Source organism: Theropithecus gelada, chromosome 4, assembly GCF_003255815.1.
Source record: "Theropithecus gelada isolate Dixy chromosome 4, Tgel_1.0, whole genome shotgun sequence".
NCBI classification, from domain to species: Eukaryota; Metazoa; Chordata; class Mammalia; order Primates; family Cercopithecidae; genus Theropithecus; species Theropithecus gelada.
In genome coordinates this window covers 136,819,686-136,843,074 of record NC_037671.1, presented here as the reverse complement: position 1 = coordinate 136,843,074, position 23,389 = coordinate 136,819,686, and the positions used below count along the sequence as shown (strand labels likewise).

The 23,389-nt window shown below is 39.3% G+C and overlaps 1 protein-coding gene across 5 annotated transcripts in view; it reads left to right on the top strand.

The window, feature by feature from the left end:
- The window catches only part of LAMA4 (laminin subunit alpha 4), a 149,089-nt gene that overhangs the window by 25,638 nt on the left and 100,062 nt on the right, over window positions 1–23,389 (top strand). For all 5 annotated transcript variants that reach the window (XM_025381900.1, XM_025381899.1, XM_025381901.1 and 2 more), the window contains exons 3-4: window positions 12,781–12,879; window positions 22,178–22,302. In XM_025381900.1, coding sequence (XP_025237685.1) covers window positions 12,781–12,879; window positions 22,178–22,302 — 224 coding nt within the window. The remainder of the gene's footprint in view (window positions 1–12,780; window positions 12,880–22,177; window positions 22,303–23,389) is intronic.

The window sequence follows — 23,389 nt, the reverse complement described above, 5'->3', positions numbered from 1 at the left end:
CTTTTTGAAATGGAAAGTTGAGTTCAGGATGTTGGAGGAAATAATGGGTGTTGGTATGGTTTTGGCTGTTTCCAGGGACTTGTGCCTGAGGAAGGCTGAGGAGGATTAGGGTTATTTAAAGAGGAGGAGGGGAAAGCAAGGGAGATGGGCTGCTCTCCACCAACAAAGAAAGTGAGAAATGGGGCCATGAGGAAGACATGATTGAAAGAAGCTGAATATAAGTAATCCTAAACTCTTGGCCTATTTCTAGCTCAGCCTATGAGCCACAGGGATTTCTGATGTCATATTTAATGATTTTCTAACAAAAGCTGACTGTGCTTTTGTTTTAGGGTTTAAAACCATCCTAATTGGTCAATTAACATTTTTCAATGAGCCTTTGAAATTTGATAAAGGCAACTTGATTATTTGAAAGAGTCCTTGACCTTGGACTGTCTGAGAAAGAAAGTGAATCAGATGTCACTTTGCAAGTCTGCTGGACCACTGAATAGTCCCTGGATCAAGAGCCCACTGGTCTTTCCTACCACTGCTTGAGCACCCTGAGAACAAGGGTATGCTGGTGACTCTTCACGTGTCCCCCCAGATCCAGGATCTGCCCTGCCTCAAGAGACTGATGCCCAAAGGCTACAGCACACAAGCTCCCTTGCATTTCAGGGAAAGTAATAGGAGAAGGGAAAGTTGGGGCCATTCTGCTCCACTTCCTCTCTGCCTCAGCACTGCTGTTCAGGCAGAAGCCATGACCCCCAAGGCGGCAGCTCCTGCCGGCAAGCTCCCCTCCTCCACAGTTCCAGCTTTCCCTGACTTTGTGCAACAGGCTATCTTTATCGCCTTAGGCCCTAAAGGGAGCAGATCTTTACCAATTTTACTGTTTCTAGCTTTTATGGCCTCTCCATTCCTTGCTCCCTTAACCTGCCCACAACTCGGTAAACTCTTAATTCTCTTCTTTCCCTTCATGTAAACTCTCCAAGGTGAATTTTTAGTATTCCTGCTGGGCCTGACTACATCAGTGAAAGCCCCCTCCCTCCTGTAATTCATGGCTTTTTCCATTTCCTTTTGTCTAGAGGAAGCCTTCCCAAAAGCATCTACTACCATCTGCTTTAATTGACAAATTATTTTACCTTCACATAAAGGAAGAGATTATACAAAAAAATTTTAGCAAACTATAAGAACATAATCTAAATTCCGTAGTTCAGCTTCATTTGAATTATTGCACAGTCTCCTCCTGGTTCCCCCATTTCAACTCCAGGCCAGCTGGACAGGGCAACCTTTGGCCTGAGCTTACAGGTTACTCTTGTCATGTTCTACCAATCTAAGGCCACAGATGATTAGGGCTCCCATTATTAGCTCTCTTGATTCCTAAGGAAGCAAGACTCTCTGAGTTTGGGTCATAGATCCTTTCTTAGGACAGAAAACTGGCCTGTAAACCCTCTTACTTAAATTTTAATATTATAATTTCTCAGTCAACTAGAAAATGGGAGTATTGTGGACTATTTTGAGGATCTTTTACCTCTGCCTTAACTTAGTAACGCCCAATTAGAATAAATAAGCACCCTAAAAGTCTTTTGAGTTGCACAGGTAGCCTGGGACATGTAGCTTTACTGCTAGAATAAAATAATTAGTGGAAATCAAATTGAGTAGCCACTCAAATATTATAGAAGAACCTAAAGGACCTAAAGGCTGATGTATGCTTTAACTAAGACAGATATGCGTGAAATGCGCCACATGGGATGAGGCAGCTGCTAGCTGTAAGATGAAGAACAAAGGAAGGACAAATTAAGTAAGGAATGTTATTTTGCTTATTTTTTAACTGTGTTAATAATAATGATACATAAAGTGAATAACCAGGAAGTTGGGGAAATTATACACAAGCGTCTGAATCTATTGTCAAGACCACATTAGTCACTTCCTAGAGATGATGTTTTAGAGATCTCACCACGTATAGACATGGAAATCCTATATCCAGACAACCTAAGTAGGATCTTTTGTTTTCCTTTCTCTTCTTTTTTTTTCCTCATTTGTTCCTTTTCCTCTTTCCTTCATTCTTTCATGAGAATGTGTATGCCCTCCATGGATTTTAAGAAATAACATAGTCAGGCGGGGTACGGTGGCTCACCCCTGTAATCCCAGCACTTTGGGAGGCCGAGGTGGGTGGATCACGAGGTCAGGAGTTCAAGACCAGCCTGGCCAAGATGGTGAAACCCTGTCTCTACTAAAAATACAAAAATTAGCGTGGGGTGGTGGCAGGTGCCTGTAATCCCAGCTACTCGGGAGGCTGAGGCAGACAATTGCTTGAACCCAGGAGACTGAGGTTGCAGTGAGCGGAGATCATGCCACTGCACTCCAGCCTGGGTTACAGAGCAAGACTCCATCTCAATATAAATAAATAAAAATAAATAAATAAAATAGTCAAAGCCCTGAGACTCCTTCTCAGTCTCATCCCCACTCCTTTACCCTTAACTGACCTGATTTCTCAGATTCCTATTTCTTTCTCATACTTTTCTTTATATATGTGTATCCCTACACAATGTATTACATGGTATTATTTTGCATTAAAATACAATATAAACATCATGCTATTTCTCCTCTGCAACTGGCTTTTTCCTCAATATTGTATTTAAAAGATTCATTCGTAGTTAGTCTTCACTTGTGAAATCTGCCAAATTGCCCTCCAAAGTGTTGACACAATTTGCCCTCACTTGCCTCATTCTTTACCAATTCAAACCCATTTTTCCGCTAACATATTTTCGGCATTGACTTGCTATTTGTGACTGACTACGATAGGTGATGAGGACACAAAAATGAGTAAGACACTATCCCTGTTCTCAAGGAGCTCACAGTGATTTCAGGGAGGCAAGAGCATAAATGTCATATTCTGTATGCTCTGATGAGGTCTGTGCAAGGTGCCACGTGAGTGACTGAGTCTGAAAGTCTAGGGAAGGAGTTCCCAGGTGAGACAAAGTAGCGAAAGACATCCCAGGACTCTGTAGCATATGTAATAGTATATGCAAAGGCAAGGCGGGCAAGAGCGTGGTATTTATGAGGGTAATGGGGTATGTGGTTTCATTAGAGCAAAGGGAGCCAAGGTTGACGCTAAAGAAATAGTTTAAGGTTGGATCCTTGTATGTCATGCTAAGGAATTTTACGTATTCATGCAGATAATGAATGAAGAGCCACTGAGAGGTTCGAAGTAGAAAAGTAGTATGATAAAGGTTTTTAATTAATTCTGGTAATGAAGAATGAACTGGAAGGAAGAACTTCTGGTGATGGAGAGAGTAGAGTGGAGGGAATTATAATCATCCAAGAGAGAGAAGCACCAAGATCCTGAACTAAATGGTGGTATTGGGAACAAGGAGGAGGAATCTCCCTGGTAGTATTTCAGAGGCAGAATATAAAATCTACAAGGCAGCAGCCTACAAAGGGAAGCAGGAGGTAGGAACAGCCTAACCCAGGAGGACGCAAGGGCATGCATTATGTGTAGAGAATTTAAAAACAACAATAAAACTTACTAAAACTCAGTCTGCTTTTTATTATCACCATGTGCCAGCAATTCTAAACAATGTCAATGACAAAATTATCCTCCCTGAGAACTCTTTTGTTGTCTAAGGTCTAAGCAGTTGCTGTGGTTACTGTTGAGTTTTGATAATATAACAAATATGTAAGCTTCCAATTAACACATTCCAATTTCTTAACCTTTAGTAAACATTGCATTCTATCCAGAAATTAATTTGGAGGACTCCTAGTCCTACAGTCCACTCCAACACAGGTAGGGGTATCAGTTTAGAGAGTAAGTTTATAACAGTTCAGAACTGTGTAAGGTCACTCTCACTTGAGACTCTAATCTCTGGGGTACTTCATATATCTACATTTAAGCCTCAGATTTGAAATCAACAATAATAGCACAGTGACTCTGAAAGGTAAGAGAACTTGAGTGCTTACATTGTGTCACTCTATGTGCAAACCATCCTCTGATCCTTGAGGAAGTATTTCTGGAAGTATTTCCCTCTTCTGGAAGTATTTCCAAAACTTACATTAATGCAAAATACATTAATGTAATTTAAAAGTGTTAATCCATTACCTTTTCTTTTTATGTTCTATAGTCTTTATCATTAACTGAGACATAATATAAGGAGAAAAAGAGATTTGGGAGAGGCTATGATAAAGTCAGTGTGGGACACACTCAACTTCAGGTGCCTATAAAACTGGAGATGGACTTATCTAACAAGCACTTAGAAACAAGGGAGTGGCATGAAAGAGTAAGATCAGGGATGTGTAGAAATATTTAGGAATTACCAAAATATAGCTGGAGTATAAAATTGTGGGAGGGATTAACATCATCCACAAATTTCATCCATACTTAAAAGTGTATAGATAGAAAAGAGGGCTAAGAAGGTTACCCTGGAGAACATTAGCAATGTAGAAGCAGCAGAAGATGAACTGCCTGCCTCTGCCCCTTCCCCTGCCCCCTGCCAAAAAAAATTAAATTAAAAAAACTGAGAAAGAAAGGTAGGCAGAAGAAAAGCCAGAAGAAAGAGTTGTCCTAGAAACCAGGAGAAGAGAGAACTTCAAGGAGGGAAGAAATTTCAACAGTTTGCTTTTTTTTTTTTTTTTTTTTTTTTTTTTTTGAGACAGTCTTGCTCTGTTGCCCAGGCTGGAGTGCAATGGCATAATCTTGGCTCACTGCAACCTCCACCTCCCATGTTCAAGTGATTCCCCAGCCTCAGCCTCCCAGGTAGCTGGGATTACAGGTGCACACCACCACACCTGGTTAATTTTTATATTTTTAATCGAGATGGGGTCTCACCATGTTGGCCAGGCTAGTCTCGAACTCCTGATCTCAAGTGATCTACCTGCCCCGGCCTCCCAAAGAGATGGGATTACAGGCATAAACCACCACACCTGGCCATCAACAATGTTAAGTACTGGAATGAGGACAAGTAAAATTGGAAAAGCAAAGCCACAAAGACATCACTGGCCATCTTTGTGAGGGCAGTTTCAGTGTGCAGTGGAAGCAGAGCCAGACAATGGATGGAGGCATGGATCAGCATAGCATGAAGGAAGCAGAGCCAGTGCGATTAAGCTCTCACTAAAGATCTGCTGGACAAGAAGGAGGAAATAAAGGGGAGGCAGGGTTGAGGGAGGATATTCTTGGATCTGAGCCCAGGTAAAGATGTCAAGACTCATCCAACACAGGATGCAGCACCTAAGTGTTCTCTTTGCCTCCCCTCATCCCTGTGGATGTGAAGGTGCATGGTACTTGAGAGGAAGGCCAGATGATGGGGCAGGGTGTGATGGCCAGAGATGCGTGGATCCCAGAGCACAGATAGAGGGCTCCTCTTTCCTACAATGGAAAGAGTACTGCTTCTGAGATGGGCAGAAGACACAAGGATGAGTCAAGACAAAGGGGAATTTAGAAAAAAGAGACAGTATGAGATTTCCCACCCAATGGCCTCTGTGTTTTCATTGAAAGAGGCAGGATTAGCTGCTGAGAGTAAGTGGGTGCAACAGAAGTTTGGGATACATTTTTTTCCTATTAATTCACAATAGCATTTCTTCAGTAATGCATAAACCTGTGAGGAAGAGCATAAGGAAGGAAAGACATGTCCTGCCAGTCATTTTCACCTTGTGCCTTGCATCTTAAGAAATCCAGGGTGAGGATAGCACTGAAATCCCCACAGGGCCTCAAGACAGAAGCAGGTTCGTCTACCAGCAATGAACACTGATGAAACACCCCAACTGCCTTCCCTGAGTACACTGAAGAGAAGCTGTTGTCATTTATAGGCAGTTCATCCTCCAAACTTCTTATATAACAAAAAGTAATTTAGGCAGACATTTGCAAGACTATAGGCCATTAAACGGTAATGATCAAACTGGATCATCCATAAAAAGCACTTAGCTCAGTGTTTCGTGTCCGTCAGTAAATTATTAGCTGTGATTTATGAAAACCAGATGAAGATGACAGAGATGTCTGTCACCTCACAACATTGATTCCTTCTAAGTGGCTAAGGAGTCAAATCAAAATCCCCTAAATGCCTATAATTCTGAAGTCATTTCTGTCTACTCATTCTTATTGCTAACCCTTGTGCTCCGCATCTCTTCCTTTCTTGGAAATGTGTCCAAGGCATTTGCCCCAGTAAATTAAATAAAACTGAGTCAGTTTTCAGATGTAAAAAAAAAAATCTGGCAGCGTCAGAGGCTATGTTGTGTAACCATAGCTTGGAAGGCGAGGAGTGAAAAGAACAAGCCAGTTACAGGAGGCGATGTGAGATGAACCCGGAGCAGAAAGCCAGATGTTAGCAGGAGATTTATTTCTAGAAAAACCAAAGGAAAAAAGACACCACTGAAGCCTCGTTATGTTATATAAGCAACAATCTCTACTATAAACAAGCGACTCGACGATTACTTTAAATGATTTTCAAGAAGCAAATTAAAGAAATGTTTATTAGCATTAATAAATAGAATCATCCTCAAATCCAACATTTCTAAAAGAAAACCTGTATGGCTGTAGGGGGTGTGGATTTTCTTGGTTGATTCTAGCTAGCGTAGCAAGTACTTCAACACACGCCAAGGCTGTTGGTATCTACAAACAGTTGATGAACAGGGTTCAGGGACAGTTATTTGAGAGCTGTGAGTGGAGCGCTGGTTTCCACCCATGAAGCCCGTAAAGAGTGCTGAGGAGTAGCCACAGAAATGTGATGTAAACATGTGATAACCCTGTCTCCACTCCTTACAAAATTAAAGGACTTGGCTTAAGAGTGGTTAGGATGGCTCTGTGCTCCTCGGAATTCCTCAGGCCCTGAGTCAGTGTCTCTATTTTATTGATGATTAGTTGAAAGCTGGAGTGTTTTGTAAGCTGGGCAAGGCACGGCAGACACGGGGCCTAAGCGGTAAGCACAAAGGTAACTCTCTAGGCCAAGTAGGGGAAACCAACACCATAGTCTGTGTTTGGTTTTTGACCTAGCTTTGTTATGCCATCCTAAGAAAAAAAGCCTTTGAACTGCATAAATCTCTAAAGAATGTTGAAACCACTTTCCTAATTGAGTTATGGTGAAATCGCTGTCAAAATCTAAAAATTAACTTTGCCTATTAAAATGTGGGGAATTTCAATTACGCAAACAAGAGCTCAGAGATACCCAAGGGAGGATGTGTGAGTAATTGTCTTCAGATTCAAGCAAAATCAATCAAGAAGCCAACTTCTTGGTAACTGCAACACATAATCCATTTAACTCATTTTGGCACTTTATAGGTTTGTATACTAAAAATCAGGACATGTTAAGCCCTATCTGAAAAACATATGGAGCCAAAAGTTAGCAAAAGCTTAAATTCAGAACTGCTTGCCATTTCAGATATTTCGTATTTTATTTTTACTGACACAGAAAAAAATGGCTTGTGAAATACCTACTCATTTAATAAATTCTTATGTTCTCAGAAGTCATTCCTCCTTAGCAAAGGGTGGGATATTTTGGAAATTTTTGAATAGATTAAATCATGTTGTTCCCCACAAGAAGATCCTTGAATACTATCTGATTCTTAAGTCTGCCCAAATTTTAGGCAGATGGAAGTCAGCATTGTGCAGAAACCACAGACTCTTCAGTGAGGGCACACAGCTTTAGCTCCTAACTGAGCATAATATTCTGTCTTAAGCTGACTTTTATTAATTAGTAAAACAAAACATGGAACTCACTATAACTAAACCAGAACTAAAAATCATTGTTTCCTGGAAACAAGAGAAAAGTCGATTCATTAAATACATACAAAAACCCAAGCAGAAAGATAATGTAATGTGGGCCGTTAAGTTTGAAGAAGACTAATTTGGATGGTAGCAATGATTCTGGACACCAGTAAATGAATTTAGAGGGATTTTGGTTTTGTTTTTCTTTTTATGCTTTCTATTTTGAACCTCAGTGAACTGAAGCAAAAGTTGTTGAATCAAATTCTAAGTCTAATTCAGAAAGGAAGATGAGTTGAATCAATATATGTAATATGTTCATAAATCTTTGGTTGGAAACACAATGCGAATAACTATTCCAATCAGCTCCTATGAGAATAGACACTGGGGCTGTAGAGTGTGTTCTTTCTGATGGAATTTTGTTATAATTAATTCATTGTCATTTGCTGGAGCTGGGGACTTGGGTCTGATCCTCTTTGGGACTCAGAAACCTCAGAATTTATCTCATACTCTCAAATGACAACTTCAAGCTCTTCCTAAATCCCCTCAATTTTTGCCATTGTTGGTTTGTTTAAAAGGGTAGTTAGGGACCTTAGATCCCTAGAAGATCTATTCGAGTATGTAAGTGGTTTAGTAAATCAGGTTTCTCAACAGAAATTCTGAAGTTCTCAGAGATTCTGTTTTTATGCAAAAGTAGTGGCTCGTGGGCAATTAATTAGCTCCTCTGTGATAGTGTTTGGGAAACAGTGGGATTTTTGTGAAAACGTTTTACCTAAAATTTTATTACTTAGATTGGTACCCACTTTGTTTAATAACTGCAAATGACTTAAAAGTTTACCATAGCCAAAGTATGCATACCGGACTATCCTTCAAAAGGAAGTGATTTAAATATTTTTAGAAAGTTTTAAAAATGTTATATCCAATGACAGTATTATTGTTATGACTCTAATACTCTCAAGGGGCTCTTCCAATGAAGACAAAAATAATCAGACACTCATATAAAGATCATTCGCTTTGTCCACTTTGTTAAACAATCTTAATTCATTATAACTATATCTTATGAAATAAATAATACTATGATCATATGATAAACCTCTGGAAATAATTCCTTCTGTAATGATAAGAACGTGTCCTGTCATCCCAGTTCCTTTAAATGTAGTTGGCACATGTAGATACACCATACTCATTTCCTCATAAAGTTACATCTAGTTCTCATTTCTATAAATGTAAAATTAGGCAAGTACACATACAATGATTTTACTCCAAGCCAGACCTCATACTAATTATAACAAAGTAAGCAAATGGGAATTTTCACTCATTTTTCAAAGGCAGAAGTAAGTGGTATTGATTAATTCAGTCTTAATGGTAGAGCAGAAGGCAAGCTGTGATAATAAGTCTCTTAATGAAGAGCTGTAAAAGATCTACAAGTGACTTAGTGGAAGGTAATCGGTCAAAGAGACAATTTGGCTAAAATAAATATTTTTAAAAGTAAATATCCCACTCAATGGTTTTCATATATTAATAACTACATATTTTTAAGTAATTGTATCTATTAGCAGATTTTTTTCTGGGGTTTAAAGGAGGCATTTTACATTTTTTATCCATTTCAGCCTGCTTTGAAATGTTAATAACAGCAAAAATTTGGAAATAACCTAAATGTCCAACAAGAAAGGTTTGGTTCAACGTATTAATGGCACACAAGATGGTTAAAAGCCAAAACTTGAGGGAAAAACAAAGGATCTAAATCCTGGGTCCACCATTTCTTATCTGTATTAGCCGGCTTCAGTAATACATCCCTGTAAGTCACAAAGTCCTCACCAGTAAAACAAAGACAAGGGAACTGACCTCGTAGGGCTACTGTGGGGTCAAGTGAGAGAATTGTGCAACATAATTGGCACCGTGACTTCAACATGGTAGATATTCATGTTCAATTAAATAAATAAACTTTATATATTATTTATTTATAAGGGGCAGCAAGTTATAGCAAAGAAAGAACAAGATTTGGATCAGTCTGAACCTCTTGGAATTGTATGACATTGATGGTCACTATATTATAGTGACCATTATCATTATCCTTGTTATTACTATCAATTTTTTAATAGGCCATGGCACCCCAAAAGGTACAGATCCTCTGAGTGCTAAGATTGTGTTTTTACAGTTGTCTGGTATAGGACAGACTTCTCGTGTGGAAAAGAGGATTCAGTGTGGTATAAAAAATTGATTGGAAGGCTTCATGTCTTACTCTCTCATACATAGACATACACAAACGCCATCTTTGTTTAGTAAACTGTGGAGAATCTTCCAAAAGAAAATAGACACTAATTTGTGGAGAGCCCATTCAGCTCTCACAGGCCTCTAAATAGCACAGGTGTTAGAATTACTAAGGATAACGATTACATTAACCAGGAGCAAAACTAAAAATGCATCGTTCTGCTTTCATACTTGAAAATATCTGCCTTTTGATATTATAAAGAGGCCAATTTTGCCCAGTCCTTTGAAATTTCAAAGAAAGATTCAGTAAAAACAAATAAATAACAGGACTCCCTGGAGCCATGATGAAATATTTCCACCTAAAGGAAACAATCTTAAAGAGCTCACCCTTCAGTACACTCAAACTTCTCTTGAACCACTTAACAACTCCATTCCAGGGAGTCCTCCAAAGTTCCACAACACCAGACCCAAGCTACCCAGGACATGTGCTCTAGCAGGGCATGCCCAGGGCTTCCAGATAGATGATTGAAAAATATAATTCTTCCAGGTGGACAAGGCCCAGCAGGAACGTAGTGTGCCAGGTTTCCCTGCCAGCCCTCCTCGCCCTCTCGGCGGGGGGTCAGATGACTCAACACAGCCCTGTTCCTGCCTCCCTTTGCTTCCCATCTCCCACATTATAAGAGATCAGAGCCAAGTTATCCTTCACCCAAGGTCATAGTCTCAGATTGGGGAGTGGTAAGTGGATAATGACAGGCTCTCACAGTGAACTCTCCTCCTAAACTTGGCACATCATAAAGATTTCATCTTGCATGCGGTCCAATCTAGGCACTGGCTGCTGGACTGTTGACAAAGAGTTGAGATGAAATCCAGCCTTAGCAGAGAGCAGTGGATGGATTATCAGTATATTCTGTGAGCTCCCAATAGTATATATGTCTCCAGTTTGCTGTCCTTGTCCAAACCACCCAAATCACCAAGTGTTTATTGAGCACTTAATGTACGCAAGGCATTGTGAGAGATGCTTCCAAAACTGGTCAAATATCAGAGTCTTTGGGGAGCTTTTTAAAAATGCAGATCCTTCACAATTTTTCTGTAAATCTAAAATTATTGCTCCTTTGGTTTCACTGAATCAGAAGCTCCCCAGAAGACTGTAATATGGTCATTTAGAGAGCTCAGAAACTACCATTTAAGAGGCTACTAAGATAACGAATATTAAGACCCTCACTACTCTTATCCGCTACTATTATAAAGAAAACCCTGCAGTAATGCAAAACTGCAACACATTCATGGGTCATCAGATCAATTTTACGGTCATGACCAGGATATGCTTTTAAATACAATAGGGAAGTTTAAGGTACATTATTATTTTGTGAATCTTTTATCTGAGATACATATATATGGATATCTATATCTATCTTCGTATCTACACCAATACAGATATAGATACCAATCCGTGTACTGCATCACAATGAAAACATGTATGTTTTACTTTGGGACAAAGGCTAAAAATGTGAAATTAAATGGTCTAAATCAAATGCTTCCTACTGCAATCTTAGTGCCTTTCCCTCTCTTGTTTTCTAGTGGAAACTAAGAAGCTTACCATCAACCACAAACTCCCCATTATAAAATTATAAATTGATCTTCTCTTAGCCTTATTTCTCTAACTCGGAAACGTGGCCTTTCCTTGCCTTTTTTTCATAGACAAATGTTGTTATTCTTTATTAAACTTCCTCCAAATGGAGTTTATTAAATTTTAGTTTTAAAGTGTGAACTGATGATTTTTTTTTTTAAATACTATGAATGGTGTTTAGTGACTCTTTCTTTACAGAGTAAAAAGCAAGAGGAAACAGGTTTGCATAGCAATCAGAGGGACTTCAGCCAGATATAATGAAAATTTCCTGGTCGCTAGGGAAGTGCAAACTACAATGGGTCAATGGGGGTGTGTGATGTGAAATCTCGGACTCTGTAAGTCTGTGGAAACAAAGCAGATTCTTATCTGTCTGGAATTCTTTGGACGTAAACTTGTCTGATGGGCGGGGAGCGGATTTCCAGGCCCATGACGCCATTTCTGCCCTTCATCACTGAGACATTCCAAAGAAATATCAAATGCATATACACAGCCCAGTCGCATAAACCAACAATGTGTCTCAAATGGCACACAAGTGACATCTGGGGAGGGCAGCTATGATTGTGCAGGTCAATTGGTGCATGACAGGATAGTTTAACATCCTCAAAAGCCACTTAGCACCTCTCAGTCTCATGAGCTCTTTGCTAGGACGAGGGAAAGTCATGTGTTCCTCGCAGCATTATGAAGACAAATGAAATACATATATGAACAGCACCCACACAGGACTTGACAAGTGTAAGAACTCATTAACTTCCTTATCCCTCCCTTTAACATGTTAGCATCTGAAGAAACAGATGTTTTTAAGAGCTGAAGTTCATGAAAGACTCAGCTCTAAGTTGCTGTACTACAGCTAATGATTTCTGAAATGAGAAGTCTTTATTTATAGGGAGCATAACCTCACCCTGACTAATACTTAATTGTGGTCTTGTTTTGTTCTGTTTATACTGAAAGAAAACATTAGCATTTTTTTTTCCCTTACTGTTACCTAAAACCTTCTTATTCTTCCTTGCAATGATAAGACAGTGTTAAAGGCATTTCTCTTGTCCTGAAAAGTAAAAGAAGAGGAAAAAAGTTATGTAACAAAGAAGATTGTATATACATCATCTATCACTGAATGGTAGTATAAATAGTTTATTTTAGTATGTTTTGTATATATCATTTAGTATATTCATTTTAGAAATGTTTAGATTGTTTAATAATCACGTCTCTGATTTCTTCTCGGAAAATATTGACCAAAATCAGTCTTTTCAATAATCAAAATGATTTGGTGTGTCTGTTGCAGAAATGCAATGCTGGATTCTTTCGCACCCTGGGGGAATGTGTGCCCTGCGACTGTAATGGCAATTCCAACGAGTGTTTGGACGGCTCAGGATTCTGTGTGGTAAGTTGGGGCACCTATAACACTTCACATACTTCACTGGGCATTTGCATCTTGGGTGAAGATAAAATATTCTTCGGATGTTTGTGCTACATAGGAACAAACTGCTAATCAAGTGCTTTTGTTCACCCTTCAACTTTTCCTGTGAAACACTTCATATAAACTACTTCTGATTTTAAGGGGCCACCAAGGCATATGCATGAGTGTGCACATGCACCCGGAGGCTCCTGCCCCACCACCCTCACCAGCTGGTTGCCTACTGTAGGCCAATGGTGGTGGGATTGAAAATAATACGCAGAGGAGGAACCCATACATTCAAATTCCTCTGTAATCATATAATTTGCCATATGTTTGGCTTCATTCCACATAAAGCAGGAGAATGAAACAGTTGTTGTCTCGCCTATTTCAGAACCTAAAATAACCAGGTCTATAGATCAAAATTAGTTTTTAAAAAAGAAATTTAAATTTGAACCCAATAGCTGATGAAAATGAAAGCTTTGCCCTTGTGGTCTTTGCAAGTCTGTGTTTAAGCCCCCAGGAGACTTTACTTTTTTCCTTAACTGAAATGAGTTCTCCAATAGACTGTTCTTCACTGAAGCATGATAGAGCCTTGTGCGGAAGATTGAGAAGTCTTCCAGCAGAATAGTACTTGCTACATATTTCCCATTTTTAATGAATGGACTGACAACTTAAGTGAAAATGGGTGTTGAAATATTTACTGGACGTGGCTTCAGTGGAAGTCATAGAGGGCATTTATAAGGACTTATGCTCAAATAGCAGGTTTTCCTTTCTGAGCTGTATGATACAGCAGAAAAATTCTTCAAGTTCCTATCTGGCCAAAAAGAGGCTTTCCAACACTACAAGGGTATTTTTGCATGAACTATAAGAATACTTATTTAAATGCACTCAACATTTGCATAATTGTCCCTATTAGATAATTTTTATTATAAATGGCCTCTAAGGTGTGTACATGAAAGTGATATTTTATTCACACATTAAGATGCAAATGCAAATGTTTTTATTAATCCTTAACCCTAGAAGTTGCCATTTTTCTAGGGACAGAGAATTAAGTGACAAAATACTAATGTTGCTATCTCTTTATAGTGTTTATTTAGTCCTGATATTTGTTCTGCCTTCCCCCATCTTCTTAAATAAGCATTACAACCAGGATGTCCTCTGTCTCAGTGTAGGCATCTGCAGCTGCCAAAGTCTACCCCTTTCTAATGCTTCCAGCTCCGGTTTCCTGTTATTTTAATCCCAGTGACATTTGGGGAAAAAAAATCCCATGGATACACTTGAATTAATAATGTACATCTCTGATAATTTGACCAATTAAAGGTTGTTTGTTATCTGATTTATCAAAATATAAAGTAGTGGAGACTGTCAGGCACATCAGCTGCTATCAGGCAGTCAATATTATGAAAGACTGAGATAAATTAAAAAGGGAAGAAGTCCCTCCTGCTGGTGCCTATTGAAACCAATGACTAAACCACTCTTTTTACAATGACATTGTCAGAATGGGAATGGCCATGGCTTTATCTCTGACCTAGTGGTGAGCTTCTGAGAGGGACAAACATCATGTGATTCCCTCCAACGTCTTGTGACATAACAGGTTCTAATAAATGTTAGGGATGGGCTAGCATATACACATTTACATGCACACTCAGTGAAACCTTCCTGCAATTACTTTGTTCCAACACAGAAAATTAATACAGAAAGAAATAACCATTTTATTCATCTTAATGATGGTTCCTCCACCTCATCCTGTCCAGAGAAAAATATCTTTTTTCCCTTATTAATGTAATATATGTTCAGTGTAAGAAAACAAACAAAAAATATAGATACATTAGTATAATTGCCCTGTTAAACAGATTATTTTAAATATAAATGGCTTGAAGTACAAAGTAAAAATCGCATTCCTATCCCCCAGAGCTACACATATAGATGTATTTTTATAAACATAATTTAGAAAGAAAACAGATATAGGGACTAAGCACGGTGGCTCACACCTGTAATCCCAGCACTTTGGGAGGCCAAGGCAGGAGGATCACTTGAGTTTAGGAGTTCAAGACCAGCCTGGGCAATATAATGGGATCCCATTTGTACAATAAATAAACAAAAGAAAAAAGATATATTTATATTTAATTAAATGTAAGTGAAGGAGCAGAAAATGCTTACACATGAATATTGAAAGAATTTTTTATTTTTACTTAGTTGCAAATATGTTAAGTCCGTGGTGTCACACTGGAATCGAACTCATTTTTTTCTGTTTCCTTTGGTGCCCTATCCCAGCTTACTGACGGAGAAGACCCAGCTTTTTCAGCTTCTGCCCTATTGTTCATTCTCAGCTCTCAGGGAGCCAGAGAAGCCAGGGCTCCAACATGAGCACTTGTTGTAGCTCACTCTCATCACTAGTGTTTCAATCAGTTCTTGCAGGTTGCCTGACTTACCTCATTTCTCTCATTTCCTGTAAGCAACCAAAAATAAAAGGCCTTCTTTTATCTCATTTTGTCTTATTTTGCTTTTCTTTTGAAGGCCTATAAGACCTCTGGATCTGCCTTGTCCACCTTCAATTACTTCTAATTCTTCCTCAATTCCAATGTCCAAGGTCAATTTGACCTTAAAATTTATAGACTGATTTTAACTAAGCTTTTGGTAAAGCTGAACTAAGCCATTCGGCTACAAAATATAGAGTAGACAAAATTATGCTACCATTTTACACATGTCAAGCAAGCGAAGAGTTTTTATTTACTAGTGGAACACTGATCTTTCAAATACAGAATAGTGGCTGAGTGAAAATAAAACAGCTTAGAAATCGACTATGTTTTGAGTGTCTTTCCAATGAGCCACTCTGCATCTTATGAGAACTGGAACACATTGGACAGGATTCTCAGCTGAGTCAGCTCGGTGGGGCCCCAAAGGCAGGCAACTCTGGTGGATATGGCTGGCTCTCTAGGAAGGTTCTAGAAGGAGGCACAAGATAAGAATTGAGGGGAAGAAACAAGTGGAAGCAGATAGGTGGCTGGTGGCAGAAATGCCTGGTCACAGGTAATCCGTATTTCATCCCAGCCCTAGAGGCTTAAGTACATAGAACCAGAAGGAGCTCTAACTAAGGTTAGTTACCATCTAAAGAAAGAGTGTCATTAGGATGTCATTAGGAGGGTCAAAGAATGTCCTTTGTCATTAGGAAAAAGCCAGGAGCCCAATGGCCAGAACTAGAATGGGACAAACCTGACCTGAAGTTCACCACAGGCACAGGGCTCCTCATTTTCCTTTTGATTAAGAATTAATTTGTCCGTTAATTTAATTCATCCAAATGAACTTCCAACCTACCCTAAGCACAATGAGAAGGGAAGTAATCCAGTATATTGAAGGCTAATTGTTTCTTATTCATCTCAGAGCTTAATTAAAACCCTATTCAGGAAAGCAAAGATATTACATCTTAGTTTCTGCAGACATTAGCATTTTCATGATTTTTGAACTCTATTTTATTACTGTGTAAGGCAGAAATCAACCATATAAGTCCCTGTTAAGACTAAGGATGTGTGATCAATAAACCAGCATATTCATTAGGTGTCCAAGAACAGGAAGAAACTGATTGTAGAGGCCTCTTGTTCCTGTTTTTCTTGCAACTATAAAATTGGTATCTAGATCAAGTGCATAATCCTTTCATAAAAACTTTGACAATTTTTCCATCTGTTGCAAACCTGGAAAAACCTGAAATTTTGGAAAGCGTCATTAGTTTGGTTCCATGATAACTGAAGTTCTGAAACAAAGTCAGAAAGTTTCATGTCCAAGGAATTCTAAGTTTGGACAGCTCAATGGAGTCCCCTGTTGCTGTGTGCCCAACAACATAAGAATATGACAGAAACTGGCCGGGCATGGTGGCTCAAGCCTATAATCCCAGCACTTTGGGAGGCTGAGGCGGGAGGATCACCTGAGGTCAGGAGTTCGAGACCATCCTGGCCAACATGGCGAAACCCTGTCTCTACTAAAAACACAAAAATTAACTGGGCATGGTGGTGGGCTCCTGCAATCCCAGCTACTTTGGAGGCTGAGCACAAGAATTGCTTGAACCCAGGAGGTGGAGGTTGCAGTGAGCCAAGATCGTACCACTGCATTGTAGCCTGGGCAACAGAGCAAGACTCCATTTAAAATAAATAAATAAATATATATATATATACACACATATATATATATATATATATATATATATATATGACAGAAACTGAATGCAGGTAATGAGTTGTCTGTACATTGTTCATCATTTCTCTCCCAACCTGAACTTGGTCCTCCCCATATAGTCCCACCTGAGTTGGTAACAGCATTACTCTGCTGGTCCCCCATGCTTAGACACTCCAAGTGCTCCACTGATCTCCTTTTTTTCTCCCCAGCTATCAATTTCACATCATATCCTACCAATTCAAACTAGGAGAGAGCCTGCTCTCATCTATCCCTTCCCACTGCCTTGATTCACAGCCACAACTTCCCTGACCACCGATACGGCTTCTCAACCACTCATTGTCTGTCTCCTGCTCCAGACTCTCCTTCCTCTACTCTCTCTCCCACACAGCAATGGAGGCATCTTTCAAAAACATAACCCAATCAAGGCATCCCTCTTTCCAAAATCCTCCTGGAGTTTCTCCTCCAGCCACACTGAGCACACTGCCACCTAAACATACTTTGTTCTTTCACTCTCTTGTGCCTGAACTTGTTTCCCCGTTTTCTACCTCAGATTTCTTGAAGGATAATTTCAAGTCTTAGTTCAAATGTCACCACCTCCATTAAGCCTTCTCCAACTTTCTCAGGAAGAGCTAAAAGCTGTCTTTCCCTCATCTTTGTCCCATAGCAGGTATGTAATTTCTGCATACCTCAGACATAGCCCTTCACACACTGTATTATTCTTTGTTGACCTCTCTGTTTCCTTCACAAGTCTGTGAGTTACTCAAAGGCAGGAACCAGGTCTTCTTCATTTTAATAACAGATACAGCCCATTGTCTATTATATCCGCTTAATTAAGGTTTGTTAAATGAATGAATACGTTACTAAAATAACAAGCTACCCTAACTGCAAAAATCTTTAATTTTGTAATTTATGAGATACTTGGGTCACTTCCTTATGGCAGTAAGATGTACTGTCTTATGCTAGAAACTCAGGCTCAGGCCTAACCCTGTATGTAACTAGCAAACAGTGCTGCCAATATTAGGTATTTTTATTTAGACCTTTGCTTATCAGAGTGTAATCCAGACCAGCTGCATTGATGATATTTGGGAACTTGTTAGAAATGCAGACCCTCAGGATGCAAACATCCTGACTCACAATCTGCATTTTCACCAGATCTCCAGCGGATTCACGTGCACATTGAAGTTGGGTAAGTATTGATCTACACAGAGAGCAGTTCGCAAACCTTATAATATCATAAACCTTTACACTGTTAAGGATTATTAAAGATACCAGAGAGCTTTTTTTTATGTGGACTATATCTACCAATATTTACTACATTTGAAATTTAAACTGAAAAAATTTGTAATCCTTATACATTCATTTTAAAATAGCAATAATATACCAATTGCATGTTAAGACAATATGTTTTTTATCAAACATAAACATATTTTACAAGTTGAAAATATGTTTAATGTCTGGCTTAATAGAAGAAGATGGATTCTGCCATCTGCTTCTGCATCAGCCTGTGTGATATCTTGTGTTGCGTAACCTCTACACAATTTCACCTTACACATATGAGAAAATGAGAATGCAAAATATAAGAAAAATCTTAGTATTATTTAGAAACAGTTTTGACCTCCCTGGGCATACTTTGAGATCCATGGATCTAGTCTTGCATAAAGCATGCTGACAAACACAAGAAGGCAAACCGGATTCTTTTGAACCTTCTTCCTACATTATTCTGGTCCTGTGACCAAGTAGATGAGAGACATAATTTCTCATGTTGGGGAGGCACAATTGGTGTCCAAATGGCATTCCAAACACTTACCTGCAATCGATTATCTAGATACAGCTTTCTTAACCACTGGTTAAAAGTTCAGAATGCTAATTTCATTTTTAAGTGGAGTCAGTTTATTAAAAAACAAACTTTTCCTCCTGTATTAATCCATGCTCACACTGCTATAAAGTCATACCTAACTGCTGTGCCTATGGAGTAGCCATTCTTTATTTCTATACTTTGCTAATAAACTTGCTTTCGCTTTACTCTTTGGATTAAAAAAAAAGAGACATACCTGAGACTGGGTAATTTATAAAGAAGAGAGGATTAATTGGCTCACTTTTCTGTGGGCTGTACAGGCTTCTGCTTCTGAGGAGGTCTCAGGAAACTTACAATCCATGATGGAAGACAAAGGGGAAGCAGGCACATCTTCACATGGCCTGCGACGGGGGCAGGGGAAAGAGAGAGAGAGTGCACAAAGGGGGAGGTGCTACACACTTTCAAACAACCAGATCTCATGAGAACTCTATCACAAGGCAGCACTAGGGGAATCGTGCTAAACCATTAGAAATCACCCCGATGATCCAATCACCTCACACCAGGCCCCACCTCCAACATTGGAGATTACAGTTCAACATGAGATTTGAGTGGGGACCCAGAGCCAAACCATATCACCTCACAACAACATACTTTTTTATTGTTGTCATTTTTGTTTTCTGTGTTTTAAAAGCCAGAGCACTGAAGGTAAAACAGAAGACATTTTGCAATCTCAAAGTAAAAAATTATCAGAACTGGAAGAAACTTGAAAGGTCATCTAGTCTAAATCGTCACTGTGCAGATAAGGGAACAGAAAACCAAGAAGATCAGGAGACTTGCTCAAAGTTGACCAGCTAGAAAGTGGAAGAGCTACGGTCCTTTTCTCCCTGCCTCCAGCACTCTGTCTGCCAATCTCCCAGAATGTGCATCGAAGCCTTTTAGGGAATTTCATAATAAACCTTTTGAAAGAAGGCAGATAAGGAAAGTTCATACTTGCATGCTGAGCATTTAGAGGGCAAGAGAAATTTGGTGGCTTTGCTCTTGAGGGTCATTGCTTCCCATGGCTGCCATGGCAGAATTAAAGCCCTGACAAGGAATCTAAAGCATCTCTCAAGCCATAAGGGGACAGAATTGGGAATTAGCTCATTTTTGCAGCATAATAGTCACTTTGGGCACAAAGAATGGCCTAACATCTTACAATGGGCCTGTTTTCTTCTGTACAGCGGGGCTTCATCTGTCCAACAAGAACTCAGACAAATTTAACCCCAGCCTACAAGCAGTCCTGCCAGATCGTTTATGGCTTAGGTTCATGGTAGTTGGGTAAGGCTCATTGGTTTTTCCTGGGATGAGAGATTGCCACAATTTTGTATTCGCTTTGGGTGTTTATTAATTTCCTTCATTTGCTCCAGACACAAATTCGTTAATTCACCTTTTTCCCTTTTCCTTCATTTTTCCCCAATAAATATTTCTGAAGGCTGACTTAGCACAAGACACAGTATTATGAACTGTGAGGGAAATATGTTACCATCCTGTTGTCTGCATATCACACTTTATTTTTCAGTGTTTCTCATTGATCTCTTAAGCAGTCTGAACTAGCCCCTAAATTCTATTCTGTAGACATAATTTTAATCAGGGTCTAAAGATTGCTCATACCTGATGGCTGATCAAATGCGTGAAGAACATTCAACCGGGATAGCTAGTTGCCCCTATTAAGATTCTTCCCCTTTGACTAATGTATTGATATTATATTTCACTTGAAGCTCAAAGTGTTAGTAACACCGATGCTTTCTAATGCATTCATTTTACAACTGTTTGTTAAGTCTTTTCTTCAGCAATACTGGAGAAGCAGTATAATATGGAAACTAACAATTTCACTTCTGGAGCCAGATTTCCTGAATTCAAATCTCGCTTTTGACACCTACATCTGACCTTGGGCAATTTACTTAATCTCTCTGGGCCTCCATCTCTTCAGATGTAAAATGGCAGAGGGTGGGGTGGCGGGGGAAATAGGAACCTATTTCAGGGTTGTTGTGAGAATTAAGTCAGTTAATCCATATAAAATGTTTAGAGCAGAGCCTTGCTATTCTTTTATTCTGAACCTCAAATAAAGCATAAAGGCCAAAATAAGGAACTCAGAGTTCAGCCTACTGCTATTCCATCTTGCTTTCCCAAGGTTCCTCCACTGTTTTTAAAAAGTTGTTCTGTTGAAGCTCGTATGCATCTGTGTGACTAAGGCAACTGCTCAAATAGGAGGGTGCTTCTTCAATGGCATTCTAATTCTAACAGTATAATTTTCCACTGCAACCCCAATTCAACCTTTATACACTCTGATGAAGGTAAAGATGAAAATGTAGAGCTAATGGCTTTGCCTTGAACCATCTAGTACAATCCCATAGAAGAAAGCTGTTTGTGTGTTAACTCACTGCCCCTTGTAGAAATTAATCCATCAGTTTGACAGTTACTGAGTGCCTACTTCATTCGAGTTAATGGCAATACGGTGCTAAAAGACACAGAGTTGGAGAGGGGTGATGAGGCTGAGAATAGATAATAGCACTACAATGTGGGTGGTGGAAAAGAAGGAAGGATTCTGAAAGGGAGAATTAGGATTTACTTTCAAGAGATTTTGCAGCCTAGTGTGATCTTGAATGATGAATGGCATTCCAGACAGAAGGGTCAGCCTGCTTTGTGCTTTTACTCCTATAATCCTTACTACAAGTGGAAAAATAGTGCAAAAACAAACAAACAAAAAAAACCTCCTTACTGTTTCTTATATGTCACTATCCAAGATACCAACCCATGAGCAGAATGCTCTTTATCTACCTTCTACTCCATTTATACTACAATCTGACACATTTTATCCTTCCAAGACCATAAATCCTTATTGTTCCCGTTGTCATGGATAAATACCAGAAGGGTGTTTTTTGGTTGGTTGGTTGGTTGGTTGGTTGGTTTCTCATTTCATATTCATTCGAAGTCAATAAGCTGATATTTCTGGAACTTCCAGGGTTTGATCATTCTGAGTATCACTCTGAATTGAAATGAGTAACTGATGAATAATCTCCTCTGCACACAAACTCCAGAGTCCCTAGGCTGCTAGCACACACACAAAAGACCAGGAAAAATTCATTCACCACTTACCCACACTCTCTGGCATTGACAGGGGCCTGAGTGACTCCTCGTACTAATTAGTACTGCCACACACTGTCTGTGCTAAATCTGACCTGACGTCCCTTTTGCTTGAAAAAATATTGCATGATGCTTAGGTTTGCTGTCTCTAAAATTTCTTTTGTATCCTCATCAATCTTCTTGTCTTTTGTCTCATAGCACTGCCAGCGGAACACAACAGGAGAGCACTGTGAAAAATGTCTGGATGGTTATATCGGAGATTCCATCAGGGGAGCACCCCGATTCTGCCAGCTGTGCCCCTGTCCCCTGCCCCATTTGGCCAAGTAAGTCCTAAAGGAGGATGGTCTCTTCTAATGATCAGTCTATGTATTTTTTTATTTTGTTTTGTTTTGCCTTATCCAGAGTTCTGAAGCTTCTCCATAGGCAAAACCTCATATTGAGATGAGACTGGAAAAGATAGAGAAAAGGTTTCTCATCTAAATACACCACCTGGAAAACTTAAGCACTTACAATATAGATGATAGCTCTGTTCCCAAAATATTGGGGTACCTCATAAGGTCAATAAAGTCTCTTAAGTTTTATAAGCAAGGATAGTCTCATCTTTTCTTAACTATCCCTTGACCTAGAGCAATCACAACTGGTAATACCAACAGACTCATCATAATATCATATTTTCAGTACTATTGCCTCTTATGATTTTCATAAAGGAAACATTTCCCTGCATATGGCTTTTCACTCAGAATTAGAACACAGATCAACAGAATGCATGCTTTAGGCCAATCAGCTCACAGAAGATTTACAGGAACACTTTCTGGCTATGTTTTGACCTGAGTGAGAAGTTAAAAGAAAGAGACATACATTTTAATGGAAATAATGGAATGTTTCCATAAATCCAGTAATGAAGTCATCACTGGCCATTTTACTCTCTTTAAAATGACAGAGTATGGAATTTAACAGGTATAGTGATACATGGTTTTCCAAATAACCAATTCTCTGACACCAACTGGGTGTCCTACAACCAATTCGGTTCTGACACTAAGTTTCCACAGTCAGCACAGATCCCATAGGTTAAGAAATCAGTTCCACAAGATTGCCCCCATTACAAATGTCAGCGAAAAATGGGGTCCCCACGCTAGTTCACACTTCTTCCCAGAAGACCGCAAATTTGGGAAGGATCCCTCAACCTCTCCCCAGGTTTGACAATTCATTAAGATGACTCACAGAGTTTAGAAAAGTGCTATGCTTATGACTGTCAGTTTATTATAAAGGTTACAACTCCAAAAGAGCTACATGAAAGTGATGCATAGAGCAGGATATGGAGAGGTGGGAGCGAAGAAGGAGCGCGTGCAGAGACTCCATGCTCTCTGCTGGAGCACTGCACTCTCAGCACCTCCATGTGTCACCATCCAG